The sequence below is a fragment of the Nuphar pumila genome, chromosome 14 (assembly GCF_984573655.1).
Source record: "Nuphar pumila chromosome 14, dmNupPumi1.hap1.1, whole genome shotgun sequence".
NCBI classification, from domain to species: domain Eukaryota; kingdom Viridiplantae; phylum Streptophyta; class Magnoliopsida; order Nymphaeales; family Nymphaeaceae; genus Nuphar; species Nuphar pumila.
Window position 1 is genome coordinate 66233935 of NC_143262.1, and position 25186 is coordinate 66259120.

Sequence of the window (25186 nt, forward strand, 5' to 3'; positions counted from 1 at the left end):
TGACCCATGCCGGCTCAGCTGAGCCACTCGGCTGAGCCTTGTGGCTTGGCAGAACCTGTCTGGCCGGCTGGACACAGTCCAGCCGAGCCTGGCAGATCTGTCAACGCCTTGCCAGGTCTGGCCAGACCTGGCCAGCCAAGCCATGCTTGGCTGGTCTGTTCGGCCAGACCGTTAGGTCCATAACCACGCCCACTGGTATAACCTGCAAATTTCTTTTTCAATTGCTTATGCGTATCTATGCCACTGCTTATGCTGGATGCATAGGTAAACGATTTTCCCCCACCAAGCAAACATGGTTATAGTAAGTTTATACACCTGTACAGCCCGCACTACTAACATAAGTTTATGTGCTTATTCATATTTTTTTTTTGTAATGTCATGAACCAATAGGCCACCAATGCACAAATTTTAATGAAAAACACAAGAATAAAGTATTATAGCACATACTTATATGCTATATGCATCTCACGATCCATAACACGGATCACCCATGGAGATCTATATTACCCTGATATAACACTTAGCAAACTGTTTGTATCATCAAAGAAATTCATTTTTATCAAGAAAACACGTGTACAGATTTTTTTTTACTTTTATTTTTTAAAAAAGATTTCAAGAATAAAAAACGTGTCCATGGAAGAGGATCCTTGAATCCTCCTCCATATACTTTAGAGTAACCATCCGTATTTACTCTTTTTCCATGGGTTTTCTAAAAAACATTGCATGGAAATCAAATCGGCATTCGATTTCTCACTTGATACCAAAAGAGGAGACGCGTACCTTTGAAAAAATTGAAGAAAAGATGAGAAACGATGGTGGAAAAGGGGCTGGCTGGGGAGAAGAACTTTCTTCTTTTTCTTTGTTCTTCCTCTATTTCCTCTCCTTCCCTTTCTCTCTCTCTCCTCTTTTCCTCTTTCTTTTTCTTTCCCTTTTTTTTTTGTTTTTGTTTTGTGTTAAATAAAGAGAGTGAGAAGTAGTGACGTCCCCCCTTCTCCAGCCCTTTCTAAAAAAGTTTCCAAAAAGGAACTCTCTCTCTCCATCTTGTTTCCAATTTTTTGTTTTGAAACTCTTTAAAGGTTACTTTTTCACGTTTGGTAATTTTTTTCTTTTTAGAATTTTTAAAACTCTCTCTTAACCTCTCTTAAGCAAGAATAAAGATTCTTTTAAGAAGTCCTACTTAGCTCTAAAATAAAAATTCGGAATTAATATAATTTAATTAATTAATTATTAATAAATTAAAATTATCTAAAAACTTCCAAAAATAGCCAAATTAACCTAGAAGGCTCCCTAACCTTATTAAACCCCAAATTAAAGCTTTATATTGAATTTAAAGCTGAAAAAACATGGGGCTTGGATTTGGATCTAGATCTGGATCCAAAATCCAAACCCATACAAAAAAATGGATCAAGATCTGGATTAAATCCAGATTAAAGTAGGTCTTAAATAAGATCCAAATCCATAATAATTTGGATCCTATGCCTTGGATCCAATCCGATCTAGCTTCGGATCTGGTTCGACAAACTGCTCAATTTTTAGAAAAATGCGATTTCCGGGCCAACCGGAACCCGAATTCAAGAAAGTAAAATACCGTTACGCTTAGAATTTTGAGACGCATCCAACGACATATTACACAAATATCAAATTTTAAATTTCATCTGAAAATAACCTGAATTTCGCTTGAATTTAAAGGTCGAAATTAAAACTCTTTGTCTCACTTCGATTGTCTCATTACGACCTTGTCAATAGAACCTGGGCCAAGCCCAGACTCAAAGACATCAGTCTAAAAACGGAGCCTTAAACGATTTTTTCTCCAAGACTTCAAAAATTGTAAAATGACTAAGAAACAAAATACACGATATTACACTTTGATACGTCACTCGATTGGTAAAGGGCAAGATTTTGGCATGTCTTGGCTAAATGAAATGATGCTTTAGTTGAGACACTTTTGCGGAAATGGACATCTTGTAAAAGTTACATTTAATCTTTAGTTGACCCACTCTTGATTTGGGTTCCTTATTGTCATGCCAGGACAATGGAGACTAACTCCAAAATCTCAAAAAGCTAAGAAAAATAAGGAGACCCGCTTTAAAGGCTTAAAAAAAAAGGTGAAAATGGTGAAGTTCATCTTTTTTCATGTCAATGGTTGGAAATAGTCCTAGTTCTCGCCCAAAATCACCTTTTAGGATGGCAATAAGCAAACACAAATTTGAAGATAAAATGTATAGAGGAAGCAGATCATAAGAGAAAAATTGTTTTCATTAGGGTTAGAGAATGAATACCTAGCTATGGGGTCAACATCATTATTTAACAAAAAAAAATGAACTAAATCGAGGTATGTTGAGCAAAAAAGGACTCATATGAAACTAAAAGAAGAACAAATGGTTCAAGAACTACATCTTACCTGTGGTGTCGATTGTTAATATATATGGCTTCATTACTTACAAATGCCTTTAGAACCTCATGGATGGATTCAACATGTTCAAAATAGTGGAAACCCTAGGACATGCTTGTCCTAAAATCATTCAGTTGTAGTTGAACAAAGTGACTAAAAGGCTGTCATTGTTGATTTGTTTAACTAAAACCATCAGATGACATATGAGGAGTTTTATTAAAAAAGACAAAGTTATCATTTTATATCTCAGGGGGGTATTTGGTTTGCATTTAGATAAAGTAGGCAGTTTAGTGTAATGCCTCAAACATTGAGTGGCTTTCTGTAAATTACTCTCTTAAAATATTTCAAATACTTATATTATTGCTTTTTGAAACATTTTGCAATAATAACACAATACGTGCAAAATATTGGAGATATTTCTGGTCCAGGATTCATATGATTTTGAAGCTGTAATTTCTTCATACTTTTGAATTTGTTCAGCATGAATTTTATTAAAACAAAAGTTCTCCAGAGGCTGGCACACTTTTGGACTTGTTGGTCATTTGTCTACCTATTCTAATTGCTTGTCATTGTTTAAGGTGGAACAAATTTATTCAGAAGCCTTTTGAAGAAGGTGATGAGCGTGGTTTGAAGTTAGTGCAGTCTATATTGAGACCAATAATGCTAAGACGAACTAAATCGAGCACTGACAAAGATGGAAGGTTGGCCATTGGTAATTGATTTTGTATTTCTGAACCCTATAGCTTTGTTCTTTAATTCAGTTTGTTTCTTTAGGCCCATCCTTGTTCTTCCCCATGCTGATGTTCAAGTGATCTATTGCGAGCTCACAGAAGCCGAAAAGGACTTCTATGAGGCCTTATTCAAAAGATCAAAGGTACTGGTTCTCCTTTTTTTCATGAGTGACTCCATCATAGTTTTCTATTTCTATCATTTGCCCTTTCTTTTGCTATGATGCTGTTTCATGCTTGTTAGGTTAAGTTTGACCGGTTTGTGCAACAAGGACGGGTTCTTCACAATTATGCATCCATTCTTGAATTGCTCTTACGACTTCGCCAGTGTTGTGATCATCCTTTTCTTGTGATGAGGTTAGCTTGAAATCACTTATCTTTTCTCAAAGTGTTTCTATGATATACTCACATATGCATTTCCCTGTTGTTTCCTTTGCTTCTTGTTTGGAATGCAGCAAAGCCTTTCTTTTGGTTGGCAATTGGCATTGTTTCATTTTTATTTTTTTGAAGACCTTTCTTTCTCTTTGTCACAAAAAGTTGTGTATCCTTTTGTTTCTTCATTTCCTTTTCTGTTGGAATGTATGGATCATGGCTCCATGTGATCTTGTTAGAAGTTCCACTCGTTATTTGTATCAAATAATTGAGTTGAGGCTTGTCCTAATACTAGGGAGTAGAGAAATTAGGAACTATATGGCTGCTTCCTATCCTTTTGTGTTATAGTTTTTTGCAGCACCAATCAATTTCCTCTAATCTTCATTACTTCTTTTCTTTTGAAATTCGCTTGATTTGCGATAGTGATTAATACATAGAAAAGCATGTTATTTTTCTTTAGTAGCTTATATCTTTTGGTTTGGACACCCGGATTCATAGTTCAACTTTTCCTGACAATCAAACTACGTTACCAATAATCCACTTTTCTACGATCCAAGCGCATTTGGGTGAACACTTGTGGTTGAAAAAGCTGTGTTTCTTCCATAGTTTTTTGTAACGACCCCGACTGAACCTCGTAAAAATAGTAAATTTTTTTTTTCAAACAATTGTGGAAAACACTCTCAAGGATCCGGGGCACATCACAGATTTAATATACCAAACCACAAACCATATTGTGCATTAAATCAATCTAAATAATAAATCAAACTTTATTAATTTAATCAAAATGACAAATATCTAAGACATAAAAATCGTCTATATCAATTTGAGGCATCTTGTCAGAACTCATACAGCAATCACAAGGCTCACACTCTCTAGCCAACTAGTCCAGGACATCACTGAGCATATGTGCCTGTAAAATAATTTTAAGAAAACGAGTAAGAACCGAAGTGCTTGTACAAATTTATCTAAAAATTCAAACAGTAAAGAAAATAACATAAATAAATTTATGCATAAATTTCAGAGGAATAACTTATTACACATACTTTACCATTTAAACATTCAACCAAATATTATGCGAAACCAAATAAGCATGAATGCATAAACTAATGCTGAACAGTAAAATATACATGATTCAATGCCAATGCATGGATAACTTATTAAGTTATTTATTAGAGTTGCTTTTGCATGCATATCTTCTATTAAATGCATACAAATTTAATTTTTACTTTTCCTTAAACCTGCGGATACTCAAAACGGGCACAAATTCACAAAGTTCAAGTTAGGTTCCTAGTTGTTGCATAACACAATTTGTATTTTATTTATTGGGTTTCACACTTGTTTCTCGATCGATATCAGGAAGCCTCACCTTCTATCAAAACATTAGGGATCCTCACCTAATGTCGGGACCAAAGTTACCAATCGAGGAAGCGGGAGCGGGAAGCGATAGGGGAAGCAGGAGCGGGAAGCGAGGCACTTTCAAAAATTTAGGAAGCGGGGAAGTGTGGGACTACTTAGAAGAAAATTCTGAACGGTCTTGGAAGCGACCTAGGAAGCGAACCAGAAGCGAGGGGGAAGCGAAAAAATGGAAAAAATGGGGAAGCGTGGGGGAAGCGCGCTTCCCATAAATGGGAAGCACGCTTCCCAAAAAAGGGGGACACTTCCCCTCACACTTCGGAAGCGCAACGTTTCGCGCTTCCGAAGCGCGCTTCCCCTTTTACCTAGGCGCTTCCGGTAACTCTGGTCGGGACATCAATGGAAATTATCAACCAATTGACGCTACTTTCTTGATATACTAATAACTACAATTGAGTCAATACCACCACCTCCAGACAAAGTGGCTAATTTTTTTCTAAAACAGTGTCTGGGAGGTGAACCACCACATCGGGTTTTGGAGCACAATCGCACACAGAGTTTTAGTATCCTCACGGTCCCCTATAGCCGCCATAAAAGATTCTCACATCATGGATGAGACATCAAGAAAGAGATTAATTACACTGTTTGGTTTCTTTTACCATTCTAAAACAAATTTCAAGTTATTTATGCAATAATCGTTTGCAAATCCTCGTGCAAAAACAAATTTGGGCCTTGACCCTCTCAATTTAATACTGTAATTAAAATTGAAAAAACAAGAAATTTCGAGAAATAAATTGTGCAATGTATAAATAAAATCAATAACATTGGATCTGAAAAGAAGTCGTCGTTAGGTCTTGGACCCAAACCCGACCCGATTCATGAATCGGATCGGGTCAAGATCCAATCTCTTATAGTGTATTTTAAAAGTTTATTAGAGGGTATTTTCGTACCCTAGAATTGTACATTAAATATATATTCAATAGAATGGGAGACGCAGGTGACTGACGTCTTTTTCTCTACAGACTCTTCTCCCATCTCTTCTTTTCTCTCTTTTACAGAAGATAGCGTGAAGGTTCTTTTCTGACAGGATCCACACATGCTTCTAACCTACATGATTCGTAGTGGTTCATATCTGACCTCTAACATATCTCAAAAGTGACTTATGCAAATTGCAAAATTTCAGTGAACATGCAACACACACATTGTTTCCAAACATATTTACAATGCACATTCAAAACACAAAATCTGAATGTACATTAAGTCAAATATATACGCATACGAATACGATGCTTACATGCCACATAATTCATGATTAATTCCATGCATAATCAACCAAACATGCATATGATCACAGTCATGCAAACATCAAATTATTTTCAGGTTCATATTGCAAACAGATCCATTTAGGATCAGATTTATGTATCATCTCAAAAAAATACATATTCCAATCAGATTTATGTACACGACCTGCTGCATATATTCAAATCGACTATACAATGAATTTACCACTACTGGTTCGTAGATAAGCATAATACCAACTAGACTGATCCATATACATAATCGGATTCATGTACATGGATCAGCCACTCAAAAGGTAAACATATCACGACAAGTCATAAATGATCAAGCCAATAATTGGGTTGTAACGATCCCAACTTATCGTTGTGAAAAGTGGATTTTTTTTAAAACAATTGCTGAAACCAAACTCAAAGATCTGGGGGCCAACAGACTTAATAAATGTAATACCGTGTATTTTCATACTTTGTTAAATTTAGATATTTCTGAAATTTGGTTGTGTTGTAGAAATATAGAAAAACCCTTGATATTAGGATGCAATAATTGAGTCTGGGCGTGGCCCAGGTCTCATTGACAAGACCGAAATGAGCCAATTAAAAGATGATAACAAGTTTTATTTTCAACCTTTAAATTCAAGCAAAATTCGGGTTAAATTCAGGCGAATTTCAGAGACGAAATTCGAAGTATATATCGTTGGATGCGCCTTGGAATTCTGAGTCCAACGATATTTTACTTTTCTGAATTTGGGCTACATATTGCCTGAAAATCATAATTTTTCAAAAAAGGCCCGCCTCGACGGGCTGGGATCGGATTTGGATCGGACTGGATCCAATCCATATGATCCAAATTAATATGGATCTAGACTTAGTCCAAGACCCATATTATTTAGGATTTGGTCCAGCTTAGGATTCAAATAGATTTGGATCCGGATCCAACAAAAATACAACTTTAAATTCAATATACAAGTTTGAATTGAAGTTATTTAAAGTTGAAAAAGACTCCTAGAGGGATAAGGCACCCTCTAAAAGGTTCTGGATAATTAATTAAATTAATATTAAATAATAGTTAATTCCAAATTTCAGAACTTACCTAATGGTAGGCCTCTAGAAGAGTCCACAATTGCCATGAGGCAAGAATAAAAAGAAGGTAAGTAAGCAAAAATAGAATTCTAAGAAATTAGGAAAGAGTTGAAAAGTCAACGGAAGGAGTTTTAAGAAATTGGAATGAAGAGTTGGAGATGGACTCCCATATGGGAAGTCCAATCTCCAGCTCTCTTTAAAAGAGCTGGAAAAGGTGGGGGCCATCACCCCCTAGATGCCTCTATTTTAACTCAAAAAAAAAAGAAGAAGAAAGAAAGAAAGAATGAATGAAAAGAAAGAGAGAAAGAAAGAGGAAAAGAGAGAAAGGAAGAAGGAAAAGAGGAGGAGGAGTTTTCCGGCCTTCATACGTTTTCCGGTCTCCTTTTCGAACTCCAAACACGGTATGGGTTCTTTTTTTTTATTCGAATAGGGAAAAAGAACCTAAATCGGATTTATGTGATGTTTTTGAAAGAATCCCAAAAATCTGATTTGGTTCCCCTAAGTTTGGGTTATTAACAAATCAATGGATTCATGGCTATGTATACATATTTTAGTTTTAAATGCATTGTCATACCAAACATCATGTTTTGATTGTGATTTAAGCGCACACACACACACACCACATATATATATATATATATATATATATATATATATATATATATGAAGCTGTCCACGAGAATCGCATCCGCGGTTTGGGCCAGATTCGACCCAAACCGGGTATGCTGTAGCATATATATATATATATATAACATGCTTGCTGATCCATGTACATGATCAAAATCATGTACATGGGTCGATCAAACCAATAAATGAACATGTAACATGTATAATATGCTTGCTGATTCATGTACATGATTAAAATCTTGTACATGGGTCGGCCAGACCAAAATTATACATGTACCATCCAGCACCCTGCTGGCTGATCCATGTACATGAATAGAATCATGTACATGGGTAGACTATACCAAAACACACATGAACCAGCCTGTTGGTTGATCCATGTACATGATCTTAGTCATGTTAATATATTTCAATGCATGATCATGTATTGGACAACACAAAAAGCAAATGTATATTTTCAAAACATGAGCAAGTACTCGACAAATTAAAAAACACACATATATCTTTCAAAAGCATGATCAAATAAGTAGATAGAGCTGGAATATATATATATATATATATATATATATATATATATATATATATATATATATATATATATATATATATATATATATATATATATATATAGTTTGCATGGATATGTAAATCTGAATCAAAGAAATATATTCAGATGCATGAACATATAACTTGACAGGATCTGGATCAAAACAAATATTCAGATGCATGCTTGTCAAACTCGACAAGCTGGAATATATACATATATATGTAGATTTTACGTGAGCGTGATAACTCAACAAAACTTAATACTCAATATGCGTGAGCAAGAGGGATTCACCAAATCTGGAAATACAAACACATATTCCTCAATCTCAAGAAATCGGCATCCATGTAATATATATATATATATATATATATATATATATATATATATATATATATATGTGTGTGTGTGTGTGTGTGTGTGTGTGTGTGTGTGTGTGTGTCGAATCAGCAATATATATATTTATAATATTTTTAAATTTCAAATCCCCCTTTTCCCTATAAAATTATGCCCAAATCAATTTTTATTCATGTTCCTTTCTATGCGAATTGAGAGGGAAACCCGTACCTTGAGTCGAAGTGTGAAGAACTCAGAAAAAAAATTGATGGATGTATGAAAATATTTTTCTTTTTCTCTTATTTTTCTTCTTTTGTTTCTTTGTTTCATTTCTTTTCTCTCTTTTTTTTCCTCCCCTACACGATTTTTGTTTCTCGCTCTTTTTCTCTCTCTATCACTCTCTTTTTACCTCTCTTTCTCTCTCTAGAACTTGAGTTCTAGAGAGAGGCTCTTAGGCTTTCTTTTTATATTATTTTTTTAAGTTATCTAATATTTCTAGAGAGGGTGTGACGTCCCCTCTAGAGACCTCTAAAGAGTGGAGTCTACTATGTATAAAACTCTACTCTTATCCATCTAGATAATCCTTTTAATTTTTGTTATTTTTATTTTTAATTAATATTCTAAAGAATATTCTAGAAGGGTGACACCCCCCTCTAGAAGGCTCTATGGGGTAGAGTTCTACCCCAGGTAGAACTCTGCTTCATCCTTACTTTAATTTAGAAGTTATTTTTAAAACTTTAAATTCAATTCAGTTTTAAAATTGTCATGGATGGATTTTAGATCCAGATTTGGATCCAAGATCCGAATCCACATGAATTCAACCTAGACCAGATTCTAGTCAATATGGATCTTAGACTGGATTCAGATCCATACTAACTTAGATCAAATGGAGCGGATCCAGTTCGATCCAATCTAGAAAAAGTTCCAAAATAGAGGCCAATCATTTTTGAAAAATGCATTTTTCGGGCCAACCATAGTCCGATTTCAGAAAACAGGTCGCCAACGCGATCTACATTTCGAGGCGGATCTAATGGTGGTCATACCTAAATTTTACTTCCAAATTTTGCTCAAATTTAAAGGTTAAAAACTGAAAATTTCTCAAATTATACTTAGCTCGTTTAGGTCTTGTCAGTGGGCTCTTGGCCATCGCCCAGACTTTGCTGATGTCACCTATATTTTAATCATTTTTCTATATTTTTTATCAATTTAAATATAATATATAATTTAAAAATTATATTTTTGCGTTTTAAAATTCTTGGAAAAAATGCGAGATATTACAGTTTTTATCTGGGCATCGACTTCACTATGTGGAAAAATGATTTTTTGGTCTCCTTATGTGCTACTGTAGATGTGCCTCCGTGCAATCTGCCTCATTGGTTAGAATTAAGCTTAGCTATTCACTGTCAAAAGAGAAATAAAGATTCTTGGTTTTCTTCACACTTTTTGTTTCTAAATATTATTTGAAGGTTGACCACTCATATTTGCAGTCGTGGTGATACACAAGATTTCTCTGACTTGAATAAGCTAGCACGACGCTTCATGAAAGGTAGCCATGGTGCTCTGGATGGTGAATCTAGTTCTGCACCTTCAAGAGCATATGTCCAGGAAGTGATAGAAGAGCTACGTAAAGGTGAACAAGGAGAATGCCCAATTTGCCTTGAGGCTTTTGAAGATGCGGTGCTAACACCTTGTGCTCACCATATGTGTCGAGAATGTCTCTTGGCAAGTTGGCGAAATGCGATGTCTGGGCTCTGTCCTGTTTGTAGGTATGTTTGAATCTATGTTTGGTTTTGTTTCTCTAATTTGGTTAACACAGGGTCTTTGTTTTCTTACTGCCTTTACTATGGTCTGACCAATCAGATTTTCTCTATGCTTTTCATTTGACTGCAGGAAAAACATAAATAGGCAAGATCTCATTACTGCTCCCACAGAGAATAGATTTCGCATTGATGTCGAGAAGAACTGGATAGAATCTTCAAAAGTTTCTGTTCTTCTGGATGAATTGGAAAGACTTCATACCTTGGGATCTAAAAGCATTGTTTTCAGCCAATGGACTGCATTCCTTGATCTTCTGCAGATTGCTTTTTCTAGGTTACATATGCCTACTCATTTCCTGCATTGCTATTTTCACCTTATTGTTATATTTGTTAATAAAGTTGAAATGGCTGTTATTTTCCCATAATGAATTATTAGAGTCCTTTCATTTTATCCACAAACTCAGTTGATCTTTTTACATGCATTATTCTGCGTTGCCAGTATTGGTATCCCATTGTTTTGGTATTCTTAGTCAATATGAAATGAATCCACTAGTGCACAAATACAATGCCACTAAAGAGCTACTGAGAGTGGACAACCACAAATACAAGAGCCACTAATGGGCCAAATACAACAAGCCACTAAGGGCTAACACACTGCACTCACAAATAGGAGCAAAAACACAATAAAAATAAATAAGAATTGTATTAGGAATACTTAGAAAAGCATAAGTTACATTCTAGGGAAGACCCCTATTTATAAGCAAAAGTGAGCAGCCCAACTAGTGGTTGGGATCATGGTTGTAAGTATCGTATCGTTACCCGTATCGGTCGGGCCCAAAGTAACACTGTATCGTATCATAAAATATCATAAATTCTTTAATAAATTTTTTTTCAAAAAATCCAAAAAAATCAGAAAAAATTAGCAAAAGTTCTAAAAAAAATCATATCACATGAAACAATGATGAACTGCACAAAATACAACCTTAAAATCACATATGAAGCATTTATGTCTCTATAAGCCTCATACGACATCATCAAACATCAACTAATATAGAATCATAGATAATATTGTGTGCATATCTCACAAGAACAATGCAAAATATTAAATATCTTGCAATTAAGAACATGCCACAAGACTCATACTTTCATATTACATAAAAAAACCAAGTTTATAAACAATTAAGTGTTAAATAACCTAGTTTTTTTAAAACATCAATGATCATAATCATCTTCATCATCATTATCCTTTTCTTTTTCTTCTTCTCCTCATATTTTGACATCCACATCGTTTTCAAGATACGTGGGGTCTTCATCATCTACCTCCTGTGCTCCTTCCACGTTAATCCACTGAATGTTCTCTTCATTCAAAAGAGTCTTTGCTTTTTCTTAAACCCATGCATCCGATTCATCAAAATGTTTCAAACTGATGGGATCAAATTGCTCTTTATGCCTCTTTGATGATAACATTTTGATTTCCCTAATAAGATAACATGAAAAAAAATTAGTTGGGTTTTGAATATATAAAAAAAACTTTAAATAAACACATGAAAATGATAAATAAACTTTAGAATTTTATGTACATCTCCTCAGTCGTAAGTTGTAGCGAACGTAGACGAGGTCATTGAGCCTTTTATGCTCTAATATATTTTTTCTTTTTTTATGAATTTGCTCAAAGACACCTCAGTTTCTCTCGCATCCACTTGCATTATATGTTTGGCTAAGAATATGAATGGCAAAAGCTCTCAATTTTGAAACATCACTTCCAAACCTGACCCACCACATGTGTTAAAAAAGAAAGAAAGTGAGAAATCAATACGACAATAACAAGTACAATCATACAAGACATCATAACTAAATAACAATATGAAATTAAAATTGAAATAGATAATAAATTATTTGGACGCATCGTGGCATAGTTTCACACTACTACGGGTCTCCCAATATCATACAATGCATTATTATAAGTTTTCATTTCCTGATGAATTTGATCTTGAATGCTATAATAAGGGTTCAACCTTTCGATGTAATCCAAAAGTCTCGTGTTGACTTCCATGTCCATTTTAAACGTAGGGGAGTATCTAAATGCAAGATTTAAATAATATGTTGCAGTATGAAGAGATTGTATGTACAATTTTTTCTTCTCTTTTAAATTATCTCTAATGGCCTCATAGAGATAACCCATGGCTGATCTGTCTTCGCTATCAACTAATCGAAGAACCTTCACTAAAGGTGCACTTATTCTCAACTTCATCCATGAATCCCAAAATTCACTTCTGAATATAATATCTACAAATTTTCTAGGCTTTCTTTGTTGTTCATGGGGATATGCATTCCATTCATCTAATGAAAACATTTTTTTTAGTGCAACTCTATTCTTTACTAGACTTTGCACTGTCAGAAAAACCATAGCAAATTTAGTAACTGACGAATCAATTCAGCACCACCAGTGTGCGTTCTCGTTAGGCTCAAAACTCATGCATGATTGTAAATAAATCTAGTAATTTCTTGGTAGCATTTAATTGTCTATTTTATCTCATCCATGTTCCCGATGTCCTCAAACATGAGGTTTATACAATAGGTAGCGCACATGGTTCAAAAGAATGATCCAAATTTTTTCGTCAATTCTTTATTTGTTGTCCTATAATTGGTTGCATTATCAGTAATAAATTGCACAATATTTTTGAGGTTGAACATCTTTCACAAGCCGAAGTCCCGCACGAGAACCTTCTTCTCAAGACTAAAGCACCTATACCCAACTTCGCATCTTTCCTGAAAAAAGCGAAGTAGGTAGGTGCTCATGTGTGCCCTACGAGGCAATACGCGGAAGAAGCCACAAGGGCACGATCACATATTGCGTGCGGCAACAAAGAACGAAAAAACAACATAAAGCAGAAGTGCGACAACAAAGCCTATGCACATCAAGCGCAACGGTAACAGAAAGCGTAAAAACAGGAAAGTAACGACAGGAATATAAAGGCAATAATTTAAATGCAGGAAAAGTAAAGACAGAAATTTAAATGCAAAAAGGAGCCTGTGCACGTAAAAGCGTGGCGGCGATACAAAATGTAAAGACAAGAAAGTAAAAGGACAAAGATAGTGAAACCGGGTCCTTTTCTATTTTTAGATTTTAGTCCATATTGTGTTATTTTAGTCCTTTATCGTCTTTTGCACAAACTTTCCCCTACCTTGGGGAGTTGCGAGGTTGCGTGTGCCTACGAGCGTAGGTAAAGGTGATCTCGGGTTGCGGGGCACGAGAGGGCTTTGTTGTGCAAGCTGCGAAAAGTGCACATGTTAGTATATTAACAATCAAAGAGAAAAAGAAGGGGCGGGGCAGCGCCCTCGCCCGCTGTCTGCCTTGTTGAAAAAAACAGGGGCAGGGGGCGAAGACCCTTGCCGGGAAGATAGAGACAACAGGGGCCTCACCCCTGCCTGTCCGAAAGAGGAGGGCGGGCGGGATCCGCCTGCCGGCGGAGAAGAAAGTTGATCGGGGTGGGCTCGGCTGTCAGGCTGGGCCTAGCCCTGCCTATCAGATAGAAAGGAGCAGGGAGGGGGAAGGAGGGGGCTGTGATCGTTGCAATTTTTTTTTCTTTGTCCTCTTTCCTTCTTCTTTTCCTTTTCAGCCTTCTTCCCTTTTTGAAGGGGAAAAAAGAAAGAAAGAAGAGAGGAGAAAAAAGAAGGAAACTCTTTTGCAAGGTCTTGCTTGACCTTTATTTGAAAAAGATTTTGAAAAATTACACGCCTCCGTTTTGAAAATTTGCGGGAAAAATGGAGAGATGGGATTCTTTCGTCGGTACGCGGTTCGTCGGTACTTGAAGAAGTGGTTCAAAAATTGAACTTGATTTGGAAGATTTGAGATTTTAAATCCAAACTTGAATCTGAAATGAATTTGAGTTTTGAAAAGGAAATTTGAAACTGAGATCAATGATTGAAATAGATCAAAATTTGAATTGAAGGAGGATTTGAAATCGAAAATGAAATTTGGAAAAGAGTGAAATTTGAAAAATAGAGTCTGGATTTGGAGTTTAATTGATAAATTAGAATTTTGAAAATGAGATAGAATCTTGAAATTGAAAATTTTGAATTTTGAGATTTGGAATTGAAATCTAATTGAAATCCGGCTTTGAATTTGGAATTTAAAATTGAATTTAGGAGTTGGAATTCGAAAATGAAATGGAATTTGGAAATTGATTTAGAATTTCAAAGTAAATCTCAAAATTTGATTTGGAATCTCAAAGTGAATTTCAAAACTTCGATTTATAATTGAATTAATTGAATTTCAAAGTAGTAACCAATGTCCGCACTTGTGGAGGGGTGACAACCAATTTTCCGATAACGGTTGGGTTACATCAAGGATCTGCTTTAAGCCCTTTCCTATTTGCGATAGTGATGGATGAGCTTACGAGATCAATTCAAGAAAATGTACCGTGGTGTATGTTGTTTGCTGATGATATTGTTTTGATTGATGAGTCTAGAGCTGGGGTTAATGCTAAGTTAGAATTATGGAGACAGACATTGGAAGCTAGAGGTTTTAAGTTGAGTAAGAGTAAGACGGAATATATGGAATGTCGGTTTAGTAAGCAACGAAGTAGTGATGGGAGTGTAGTGAAGCTCGGTGAGTAAGAAATACCGATGAATGATTATTTCAAATATTTGGGATCCATCATTCAAAAGTATGGAGAAATTGATGGGGATGTAAATCATAGGATAAAGGTTGGGTGGATGAATTGGAAAAGTGCAACTGGAGTGCTGTGCGATCGTAGAATGCCATTGCGGTTGAAGGGAAAGTTTTATAGGACGACTATTAGACCCGCTTTACTATATGGTACGGAATGTTGGGCTGCCAAGAGACATCATATTCAAAAAATGAGTGTAGATGAGATGCGGATGCTTAGATGGATGTGTGGAAATACAATAAAAGATAAGATTCGGAACGAAGAGATACGTAAGAAGGTAGGTGTTGCACCCATTGAAAATAAGATGCGAGAGAATCGTTTACGGTGGTTTGGACATATTCGGCGAAGGCCTAATGATGCTCCAGTTAGAAGGTTGGAGAAATGGGAAAATATATTAGTTAAAAGAGGTCGGGGTAGGCCTAGGAAGACTTGGATGGAGATGATAGGAAAGGATATGAATGCTTTGAACCTCACCGAGGACATGGCGTTGGATAGAAATGATTGGAGGAAAAGGATTCATGTGGAAAACCCAAAATGAATTTCTTTTTTGGTTCATATCGCTGACCCCAATTGTTTTGGGATGAAAGCGTAGTTGTTGTTGTTGTTTGTTGTGATTTATAATTGAATTAAAACTCAGGGTTTGAAATAGAATTCGAAAATTTGAAATGGAAATAAAGAATTTGAATGAAATTTGAAGTTAAAATGTGAAATTCAGAAAGGTAAAATTCAGAAATAAGAATTGAAAGTTCGAATTTGAAATAAGATGGAATTGAGAATAAACGATGAATTTGAATTTGTAAATAAGAGTTAAAAAATGATTTTGAATTTAGAAATGAAAACTATGTTTGTAAAGATTTATTTCAAAATCACTTGGAATTTCGAAGATGACTTGAAGTAATTTGAGAACAAATGCAATTCTATCCTAAATGATGAATGCTTTGAAATTTATGTAAAGATTAGAGTTTAAAAGCGAATTTTATTCTTTAATAGAATTGAAATAAGATTAAATTATAATACATTCATGACTATGGTCACAAACATATTATAATGTAATCTGTATTTAAATTTTTAATAAAAAATAAAATAAATTTTTGTGCCTTTATAGGATTTAAAATAAAATTAACTTTTAATATATCCATGACTATGACCACAAATATATCTCAAGTTAATTTATATCTTAAATTCTGATAGAGGAAGAAAAGAATATTTAGGAAAATATGGTGAAAATCAAATGTTATTCCATCAAAGATAAAAATTCTAAGTATTGTTCACATTTTAACTATGGCCATAAATGTGAATTATTTACCTCTTATTAGAAAGGTACACGTGTCATTCGTGTTTCACCATTGTAAATTTTTGAAATAAAAATAAAAAATGAAATGAGATGTCACAAGCAATTATGAGAGCTATATGCTCATACATTCTATTCTAAATTGAAAAGTAGAAATTCTCATTAATATCAAATTATTACAGTCTTAAATTGAAATATCAAAATTCCTAATCTTAGAAAGGAAATCAACATCTTCTAAGCGTCTCTTGTAAATATAAGATAACACAAGGCAAGGAAATGCAAATATAGAAAAGAAATCGAAAATGTCATGTTAAAACTAATATGCATATGATTATGCCTAAACTATAATAGGAATGCATATATTAATGAAGATGTAATGCCTAATGCATGAATGGAATGCATATGCATTTGCCTAAGTGCAATGCCTATGCTAAATGATAAATGTATATGCAATGCCTAAATGCAATGCATATATTGATGAAAAAATGCATATGCAATGCCTAAGTGCAATGCATATGTTCATGAAGAAATACTTATGCAATGCCTAAATGCAATGCATAAGCTAATGAGAAAATGCATATGCAATGCCCAAGTGGACTGCATATGCTTATGAGAAAATGCCTAAGAGGGTGTATATGAGGATGTATATGTCAATGGTTTCTGGGCTAAATGAGAAAATATACATGAGAAATGCATATGCATTTAGCTATAGGGGTGATGTTTATGCTAAATGGGGAATGCACATGAATTTGCCTAAGACAATGTATATGCTTAATGAAGAAATCCATATAATATGATAAAATGGAATAGAAAATGTATATGGAATGCTAGACTAAAAATGTATGTATGTATGCAACATAGGAAGTGCAAATGGTAACATCGATGTGCCTAGACTGGAGCTACAACAGCAAGTTGAATTTACCAAACATGTGTCAATCCAATATACAAGAGATGATATTGATATACAGGTGGCTATTATGCAGGAAATGATAGTGATATGGGTGCTTTGTAATAGCATGCAAAGGTGGTGTGAATGCATACATAATAGACAAGTGTACGTGAGGTGAATGGAGTGAGATGCGGAAGGTGAGTCAAAGAAACTAGGAATTGATGGCGCAGCAAAGCAACATTATAAAGTGTGATATACGATGCATACAAGACCGTAAGACAATGGAAGATGCTGTAATAAATCACTGTAATGAAGTCCTGTCTTGAGCAAACCAATGTGAGTTGCTGTGGTGAAATGCCATGATGAACTTTTGAGCAAACTGTGAGTTTGTATCTTTCAGCCCCAACATGCTCATCCTATGTATACAGAAGATGTTCACAAGGTTGTTGTAAACTACTAACCCCAGCACTAATCCGACTTGATTAAATGCCTGCGCATTTGAAAAGCCTAATCCATCGCTACATTTTTTTTTGTTTAAGAAACTCACAGTAGTGACACTATACATACAAATGTGATAATGAGCTAGCTAGCAGCAAATTGGCTTTCAGTGGATTGATTGCACACGGCAAACCACCCACTGCAAACTGATTTTTGAGAGGAGATTTCAGAGAATGGCTATTGGTAATGTGCTGTAATGATGTGGGTGCAAGTGTGGGAGGTGGATGGTGTACACAGTGGAGTGAGGAAATGAAGATATGCTCAGTGTTTATAGTGCAGGGGCATGTAGTATACATGCAAACAGTAGAATGCACTTAGTGGAGGTGCACACGCAGGGAATACACATTCAATGAAGTTAATATGATGGATACGGTGAGGTATACTGTAGATGTGAAGAAGGGAAGTGTAGGTATTAGTATGAACAAAAAGCATAAGGATTTTGAACAGTGAAATGTAAAATACAGTAAGTGCTGGGCAGTGAATACACTGGAGATAAAGTGAAGGGTAGTGTGCATACAGTGGGTAGATCAGTGAGGCTTGACATGGGACGATGTAGGGGATAGTACAGGTAAAGTGTAAACATGCAGAAAACGTGCCTATGCAGTACACAGTAGCATAACCAAATGATATATAACAAGACAATGTAGCAACGTAACACAGTAAGATGATTATGCTATGCATGAATAAATTGATACAGATGAATCAACTTTCACATAAATCGATCTCAGCAGCACTATTTGAGGTTGCCAACAGAATTATCAAAACAATTTCAGTAGCCTTACCCGATGTATCTCAATTAGCTAAGTTCAGTAATATCCGAAAGATGGACTTCAGCACTTTAAACAGTAAATTTTAATATCAGTCAGTAAGTTGGTCTTACACTGCGAATCAAGGTCTTTAATCAACAAATCAGTGCTCTTTTTCTAACAGCAATGAACTAATGAATTGGATTATGCAAATGGACTACTGAAAATCATAGGTGAATCAGTGAAATGCAAAAAGTGGTATACAGGTAATATACAAAAAGTGCTGTGTAAAAAACGACGCACAGGTAATATACCATGTGCTGTGCTTAATGATTAGTAACAGGGATATACAGGTTAGGTGCAACAGAAAATTCTTGAAAAACCCAGCAGAGGCTCAGACCGGTTATTTTGTAGTAAACCAGACACAACTCTTCACCTCTGTTACATCACCCCTGATCAGTGTATTGTGTACTGATGCAACAGAAGAGAAAGGCGCATATGGTGAAAGGGGCAGGTGATTGTTAACAGGTGAAGAGGTGCTGAGAAACTCGAGTGTTGGAGAGGAGTTTGTGGCATTTAGAAATTCACGCCATTGGGGCAAGTTTTTGGGTTTATGTAACTAAGGAGAATCCATGTCCAGTTGATCATATCACAAAGCAAAGACAAGCAATTACGCATATATATATATATATATACATTTTTTTTAGCAGAATTAGCATCCTGTTATTTGAATAGCAGATATAGTCTGGACAAAGCACTAAAAGTAAACAAATCCAGCCAACTTTGTGGTATGCTGGGAGAAACAGAAGGATCATTGGCTGCCTCACCAACTGTCTTCCGAACATCATAAGACGTAACAGAATTTTTGGAGTTATCAGACAAATGCAATGGCCAAACAGGATAGCCAAATCTGTAAGTTCAACCAGGTTTTGTAGTCCACATTCACATCTACTTGCCCTAGTTTTTATTTAATTCGACTACCTGGAAGCAGGGTAATCAAGTTTATAGCAGATTCAAAACACCACTCCATCGTTTCAGAGATAAAACAGCAAATTCCAAATGCTCATAATCAAATCGTAAGCATATACGGAAGCTAAATCCTACGAATGATGGACACTTTACCCCATTGGAGCTTCTAAAAAAACAAAACGAAACCAGGATACATTATTTAAAATTGAAAGTTGCTGTGCTGTAGATGATTTAGATGCAGAGGCTGATATGATGGACAGATGCAATATGATATGTGAGTTGCAGATTTAATAAGACGATGAGAAATAGAGATGCTACGCAGCAATGGATTTGATGCTGATGTAGAAATATGAAATGTGAGAGTGCATCACTGCAGAGTGTAAGATGCAATTGCAAGCTAAAATGCAATGATGCGGAGAAGATTGAAGTGGGGTGTTATGTGATGCTGTGAAGGATGGGACTAAGTGCAGATGAAACATGAAAAAGAGGATGCGGATGATGCCGAAATCGATGATAACGCAATGAATGGGCCATAAGATTTTATCATCAGATGCAGAAAATCGAATGATCCATAAATATCAAAATGTAACAAGGGAAAATCAAAAGCATCTTAAAAAAATGCTGGAATATAAGCAGTATATGCAAATGGAGGTAAAACGAAAAGAGAGAAACCAATATAATGTTGCAATATACAGATCGATATCGCTATAAGCGTATCGATACTATATCCCATGCTTCAATCTAATGCACAGTAGTATGAATATTCATCAAACGTGCATAGGCAATGAAAATTTAGCAGCAAATTATCATAGAGAGAAAAAAATGCTGAAATATAAGTAACCTGGAAAGGAAAAGGAACTAGAAGAAGAGAATTGTTGCAGTATACTGGTCGATATTGCCATAAGCATATCGATACTGTATCATTGTCTTTGACAGATAATGGGGAAATGTCAACCGATGCTATACAAAATCAAGAAGAAAAATGCTCAAAAGGAGAATTCACAGAAAAGAAACAAGGAAGACAAAAGTGGATGATTCTTACCGTAGTTAGCTCCAATTGAGAAGGGAGAAAACACTTCTTCTGACTGGACCGAGCTTCTTCACAGGGTAAGACCAGAGGACAGAGAAAGGAGGAAAGAGAAGAGGAAGGAGAGAGGATGCTGCGAGATGGAGAGGCTTGGTGGGGTGAAGACGGATCATTGAGAGGGAGAGGTGAAGAGCGGATCGATCGAGAGAGGATGTTGGGGTGAAGTCGGATCGATCGAGAGAGGATGATGGGGTGAAGACGGATGAAAATGAAGCCTCTGCAATGTTTGTTTATTAGGGAGGAGCCGTTAGGATTTTTTCCAAACAGGTCCCTCCTTGTTTTAAAAATTTTCAAAAGAAGGCTCCAAGTTATGAAGATTTTCAAAAGGCTAAAGCTTGTTTTTTCTGAAATTTTTTCTTTTATTTTTTTAGGAAAAAAAGACATAAAAGTATGAGGGAAATATGCAGGATTTAAAAGATGGGATTCAGATGAGGTTTTCAAGAAATTTTGTAAGATATTTGTTTTAAAAATTGAGGTTTTCACAAAAGAAGATTTTGTGAAAATACATGGTTAAATTTCAGAAATTGAGTTTCAAAAAAATGGATCTGGATCCGAGAAATGAGTAAATATTCGAGTTTGGATCTCTAATTGAAGAAAAGAGAAAGGTGGATCCAAAATAGATATCGGATCTGGATGAAATGTCTGAGCTATTCAGAAAATTGATTTGGTATTTTTAAATTTTAAAAACAGTGGAATCTAGCTCAGAATTGGATTTGGATATTCGATCTCGATCTGAGGTTGAATCAAGCACAAAAGATAAAATTGGATTTCGGATCTCCAAATGAATCCGAGAAATGATTAGAAGTTGATCAGAAGTTAATCAATTATTCAGAAGAAGGGGGCCAGGTGCAAAAAGAGAATTTTTAAAATTTTGAAAAATTTGGGGTGTTCAGAGATGCCCCTCTTTGCTGCTAAGCCGGTAAAAAGCCAAGCTTAGTAGCAAAGAAAACACACCAAATTTTAAAAAGAAAATGCCCCCGTCAGGAAGTCTGAGTTGGGTGTGGAAGAATTGCTTTGCGAAATATATTCTCAGGTTTTAGCACCTTATCCTGAACGACTTGGAAAAATACGAAATCCTCGATAATGAAATAATTGGATAAAAGGAAATGAGGAAATCAGGATGGGACTTTGGGATGAAGATCCTGAAATGGTGAAAAATAGAGATTTTGAAAAAGTCTCATGGTTGAGACAAAATAAGCTTTTTTTTTGAAAAAGATTCAGGTTTAGCCCTTGACCTGGATGGGACGACAATATTTCAAAATGAAGTTCAAGTTTAACCCTTACCTGAATGGGAAAGAAAAATATGGATTCCTCCGGGGAAAATCATGATGGGACATTTTTGAAAATTACCTCATGAGATGAGGTCCAGGTACAATCCTTACCTGAATGGATATGAAAAACATAGATTCCTCGTCAAGATGGGGAAAACCATGATGGGACTGAAAGAAATACCTCATTAGAATGAGGCAACTCTTTTGAAGACCTAAACCATGCTAGGTTGCATCAAGATAGACATTTAGTATTTATTTCATTTTTGAATAGCCAAAATTTTTTATCAATAAGATGAAATTGTAGTTGATTCAAATGCTTGGAAATATGCACGTATTGTGCAAAAGATATTCCCTCTTTTACTTAGAGTATTTCCTCTAAATGAGGTTAACTCCCCGGATTCAAAAGTCAAATTCAAATTTTAATGATGTTGATTTTCTTTAAGGAAGCTATCCATTCCTTTGATATGAAAAGAAATATTCTCAATTTCATAAAAGCAAGTAGTGAAAAGATATCGATAAGAGGAATTTTGCATGAGAAAAGATAATTCTTTGCAATTTTCGCAATTTGATATCTGAGATATACTTTTTGCACTTTTTGAGACATAGAATGAATTCTTTTATTGGGGCTTGTCGAGAATTTCATCACATCAACCTTCAACTTGGAGATGCTTTGATTTTGCATAGAAGAACATTTCACACACTTCTTCAACTTGGAGATGATCAGGGTCTTCCTTGGCTCCAGAAATTAGAATTGATAATGATGTCTCTTTTGATTGAAATCTTTTTGATGGTATGAATCAAATATCTTTTAGGGCTTGTCGGGAGGTTTATCACATCGACCTTCAACTTGGCGATGATCCAAACTTTCCCTGGAAGGATACGTCACACTCTTTCATCTTGGAGGTGATCTGAATCTTCTTTGTCCCCGAGGATCTAACTCACATATCAGTCTTCAACTTAACGATAGTTGAGAGATCCCTTTTGCAGATAGTCAAATATACTTGCTTTATTGGAAAATTGAATGAATTCTTATTGCTCAAAATACTTTTACTGCATTTTTGCCGGAAGAATCATCTTTTAAAATGCACCATAGCTATAATCAATATCAATTCGCTTCTGTCTTTTCAACATCATTGAATATTTCTTTCGCTCATCGTACTAAGGATATTTCTCTTATCCTTATGGTTGATCAATAGGAAAAAGGTTTGAATTTTGCTTTTTTTCGCAGCAAGCTTCACCTTTTAGGAAAGAATACTAGAGATAATCCGAGGTAATTCTTTTATGTGGTAAAATATTGGAATCAACAAATATTTTTTGCAAATTGGGAAAATGTTCGAGAAACCTTTGTGAAACAATTATTTAATATCGAAGTTGATGGAACCTTTAGCTGAAATGCAAAAATGAGATTTTGGAAATCCTTACAAGTAAAAACTGGATTTTGGTAATCCCAACCAGTGAAAACACTGGATTTTGTTTTGACGGACCAACTCGAAAGCATGATTTATTTTGATCGACCAGCTCGAAAGTAGGATTTTGTTTTGACGGACCAGCTCGAAAGCAGGACTTGTTTTGATCGACAAACTCGAAAGCAGGATTTTGTTTGCTCGACCAGCTCGAAAGCAGGATTTTATTGACCGACCAGCTCGAAAGCAGGATTTTGTTTGCTCGACCAACTCGAAAGCGGGATTTTGTTTGTTTGATCAACTTGAAAGCATGATTTTGTAGATCGACTAGTTCGAAAGCAGGATTTTGTTTGTTCGACCAGCTCGAAAGCATGATTTTGTTGATCGACCAGCTCGAAAGCATGATTTTGTTGATCGACCAGCTCGAAAGCAGGATTTTGTTTGTTCGACTAGCTCGAAAGAAAGATTTTGTTTGTTCGACCAGCTCGAAAGCAGGATTTGATTGACCGACCAGCTCGAAAGCAGAATTTTGATTTGAAAGGTTAAATTTGACGGTTTGAGAATGATTGAGATTTGATAAGATTGTAACCCGAAGGTTGATTGAAATTGATAAAATTGTAACTCGAAGGTTGGAAAGTGATTAACATTGGTGAGATTGTAACCCGAAGGTCGAAAAATGATTGGCATTGATAAGATTGTAACACGAAGGTTTGACAAGATTGGTCGACCTAGAGGTCTGTTTGTAAAAAATGGCATTAAGCATGAGATTAAACCATTATAGAGAACCGCGTTACTTCTATGAATTGTCTCAGGATTATCCCTTATCCTGAATGGGAAGAATGAAAGACCTCGAAGAATGAGGTTCAGGTTTATCCCTTAACCTGAAAGGGGAGAAGGAAATACCTCGAAGGACGAGGTTCAAGTTTATCCCTTAACTTGAAAGGGAGGAAGGAAATACCTCGAAGGACGCGGTTCAGGTTTATCCCTTAACTTGAAAGGGAAGTTCATGTTTATCCCTTAACCTGAAAGGGAAAGAAGAAAATACCTCGAAGGACGAGGTTCAGGTTTATCCCTTAACCTGAAAGGGAAAAAAAATAAGAAATTTGAAGAGAGTCAACTTGAAGTCTGAATTTGGAAGGGACCAACCGGAAAGCTAGATTTTGGAAAGGACCAGTATAAAACTGGATTTTAGAAGGACTAATTCAAAAATTGGATTTGGAAGGACCAATATAAAACTGGATTTAGAAGGATCAATTCGAAAATTGGATTTAGAAGGACCAATATAAAATTGGATTTAAAAGGACCAATTTGAAAATTGGATTTGGAAGGACCAGTATAAAAACTGGATTTGACAGGACCAACTCAAAAGCTGTATTTTGGGAAGGATCAGTATAAAACTGGATTTTGGAGGACCAACTCAAAAGTTGGGTTTTGGAAAAGAGAAAAGTCTGAGTTGGAACTCGGATATTTAAAAGAAAATAGACCAACTTAGAAGTTGGATTTTGAAAAAGAGAAGAGTCTGAGTCAGAACTTGGATATCTAAAAGAAAAATAGACCAACCTGAAAGTTGGATTTTGAAAAAGAGAAAAGTCCGAGTCGGAACTCAGATATTTAAAAGAAAATAGACCAACTTGAAAGTTGGGTTTTGAAAAGAAGGAAATCCGAGTCAGAACTCGGGTATTCAAAAGAAAATAGACCAACTTAAAAGTTGGGTTTTGAAAAGAGAAGAGTTCGAGTCAAAACTCGGATATCTAAAAGAAAATAGATCAACCTGAAAGTTGGGTTTTGAAAAGAAGGAAATCCGAATCGGAACTTGGGTATTCAAAAGAAAATAGACCAACTTGAAAGTTGGGTTTTGAAAAGAAGGAAATCCGAGTC

General features: G+C 35.5%; 1 protein-coding gene across 2 annotated transcripts in view; it reads left to right on the forward strand.

The window, feature by feature from the left end:
• Positions 1 to 25186, forward strand: part of RAD5 (DNA/RNA helicase protein) — a 116202-nt gene that overhangs the window by 23883 nt on the left and 67133 nt on the right. For both annotated transcript variants that reach the window (XR_016427560.1, XM_089986635.1), the window contains exons 12-16: positions 2971 to 3093; positions 3167 to 3266; positions 3365 to 3477; positions 10212 to 10490; positions 10615 to 10815. Coding sequence is in view for 1 of the 2 variants with exons in the window: in XM_089986635.1 (XP_089842761.1) it covers positions 2971 to 3093; positions 3167 to 3266; positions 3365 to 3477; positions 10212 to 10490; positions 10615 to 10815 (816 nt within the window). In the remaining variant the exon portion in view is untranslated. The remainder of the gene's footprint in view (positions 1 to 2970; positions 3094 to 3166; positions 3267 to 3364; positions 3478 to 10211; positions 10491 to 10614; positions 10816 to 25186) is intronic.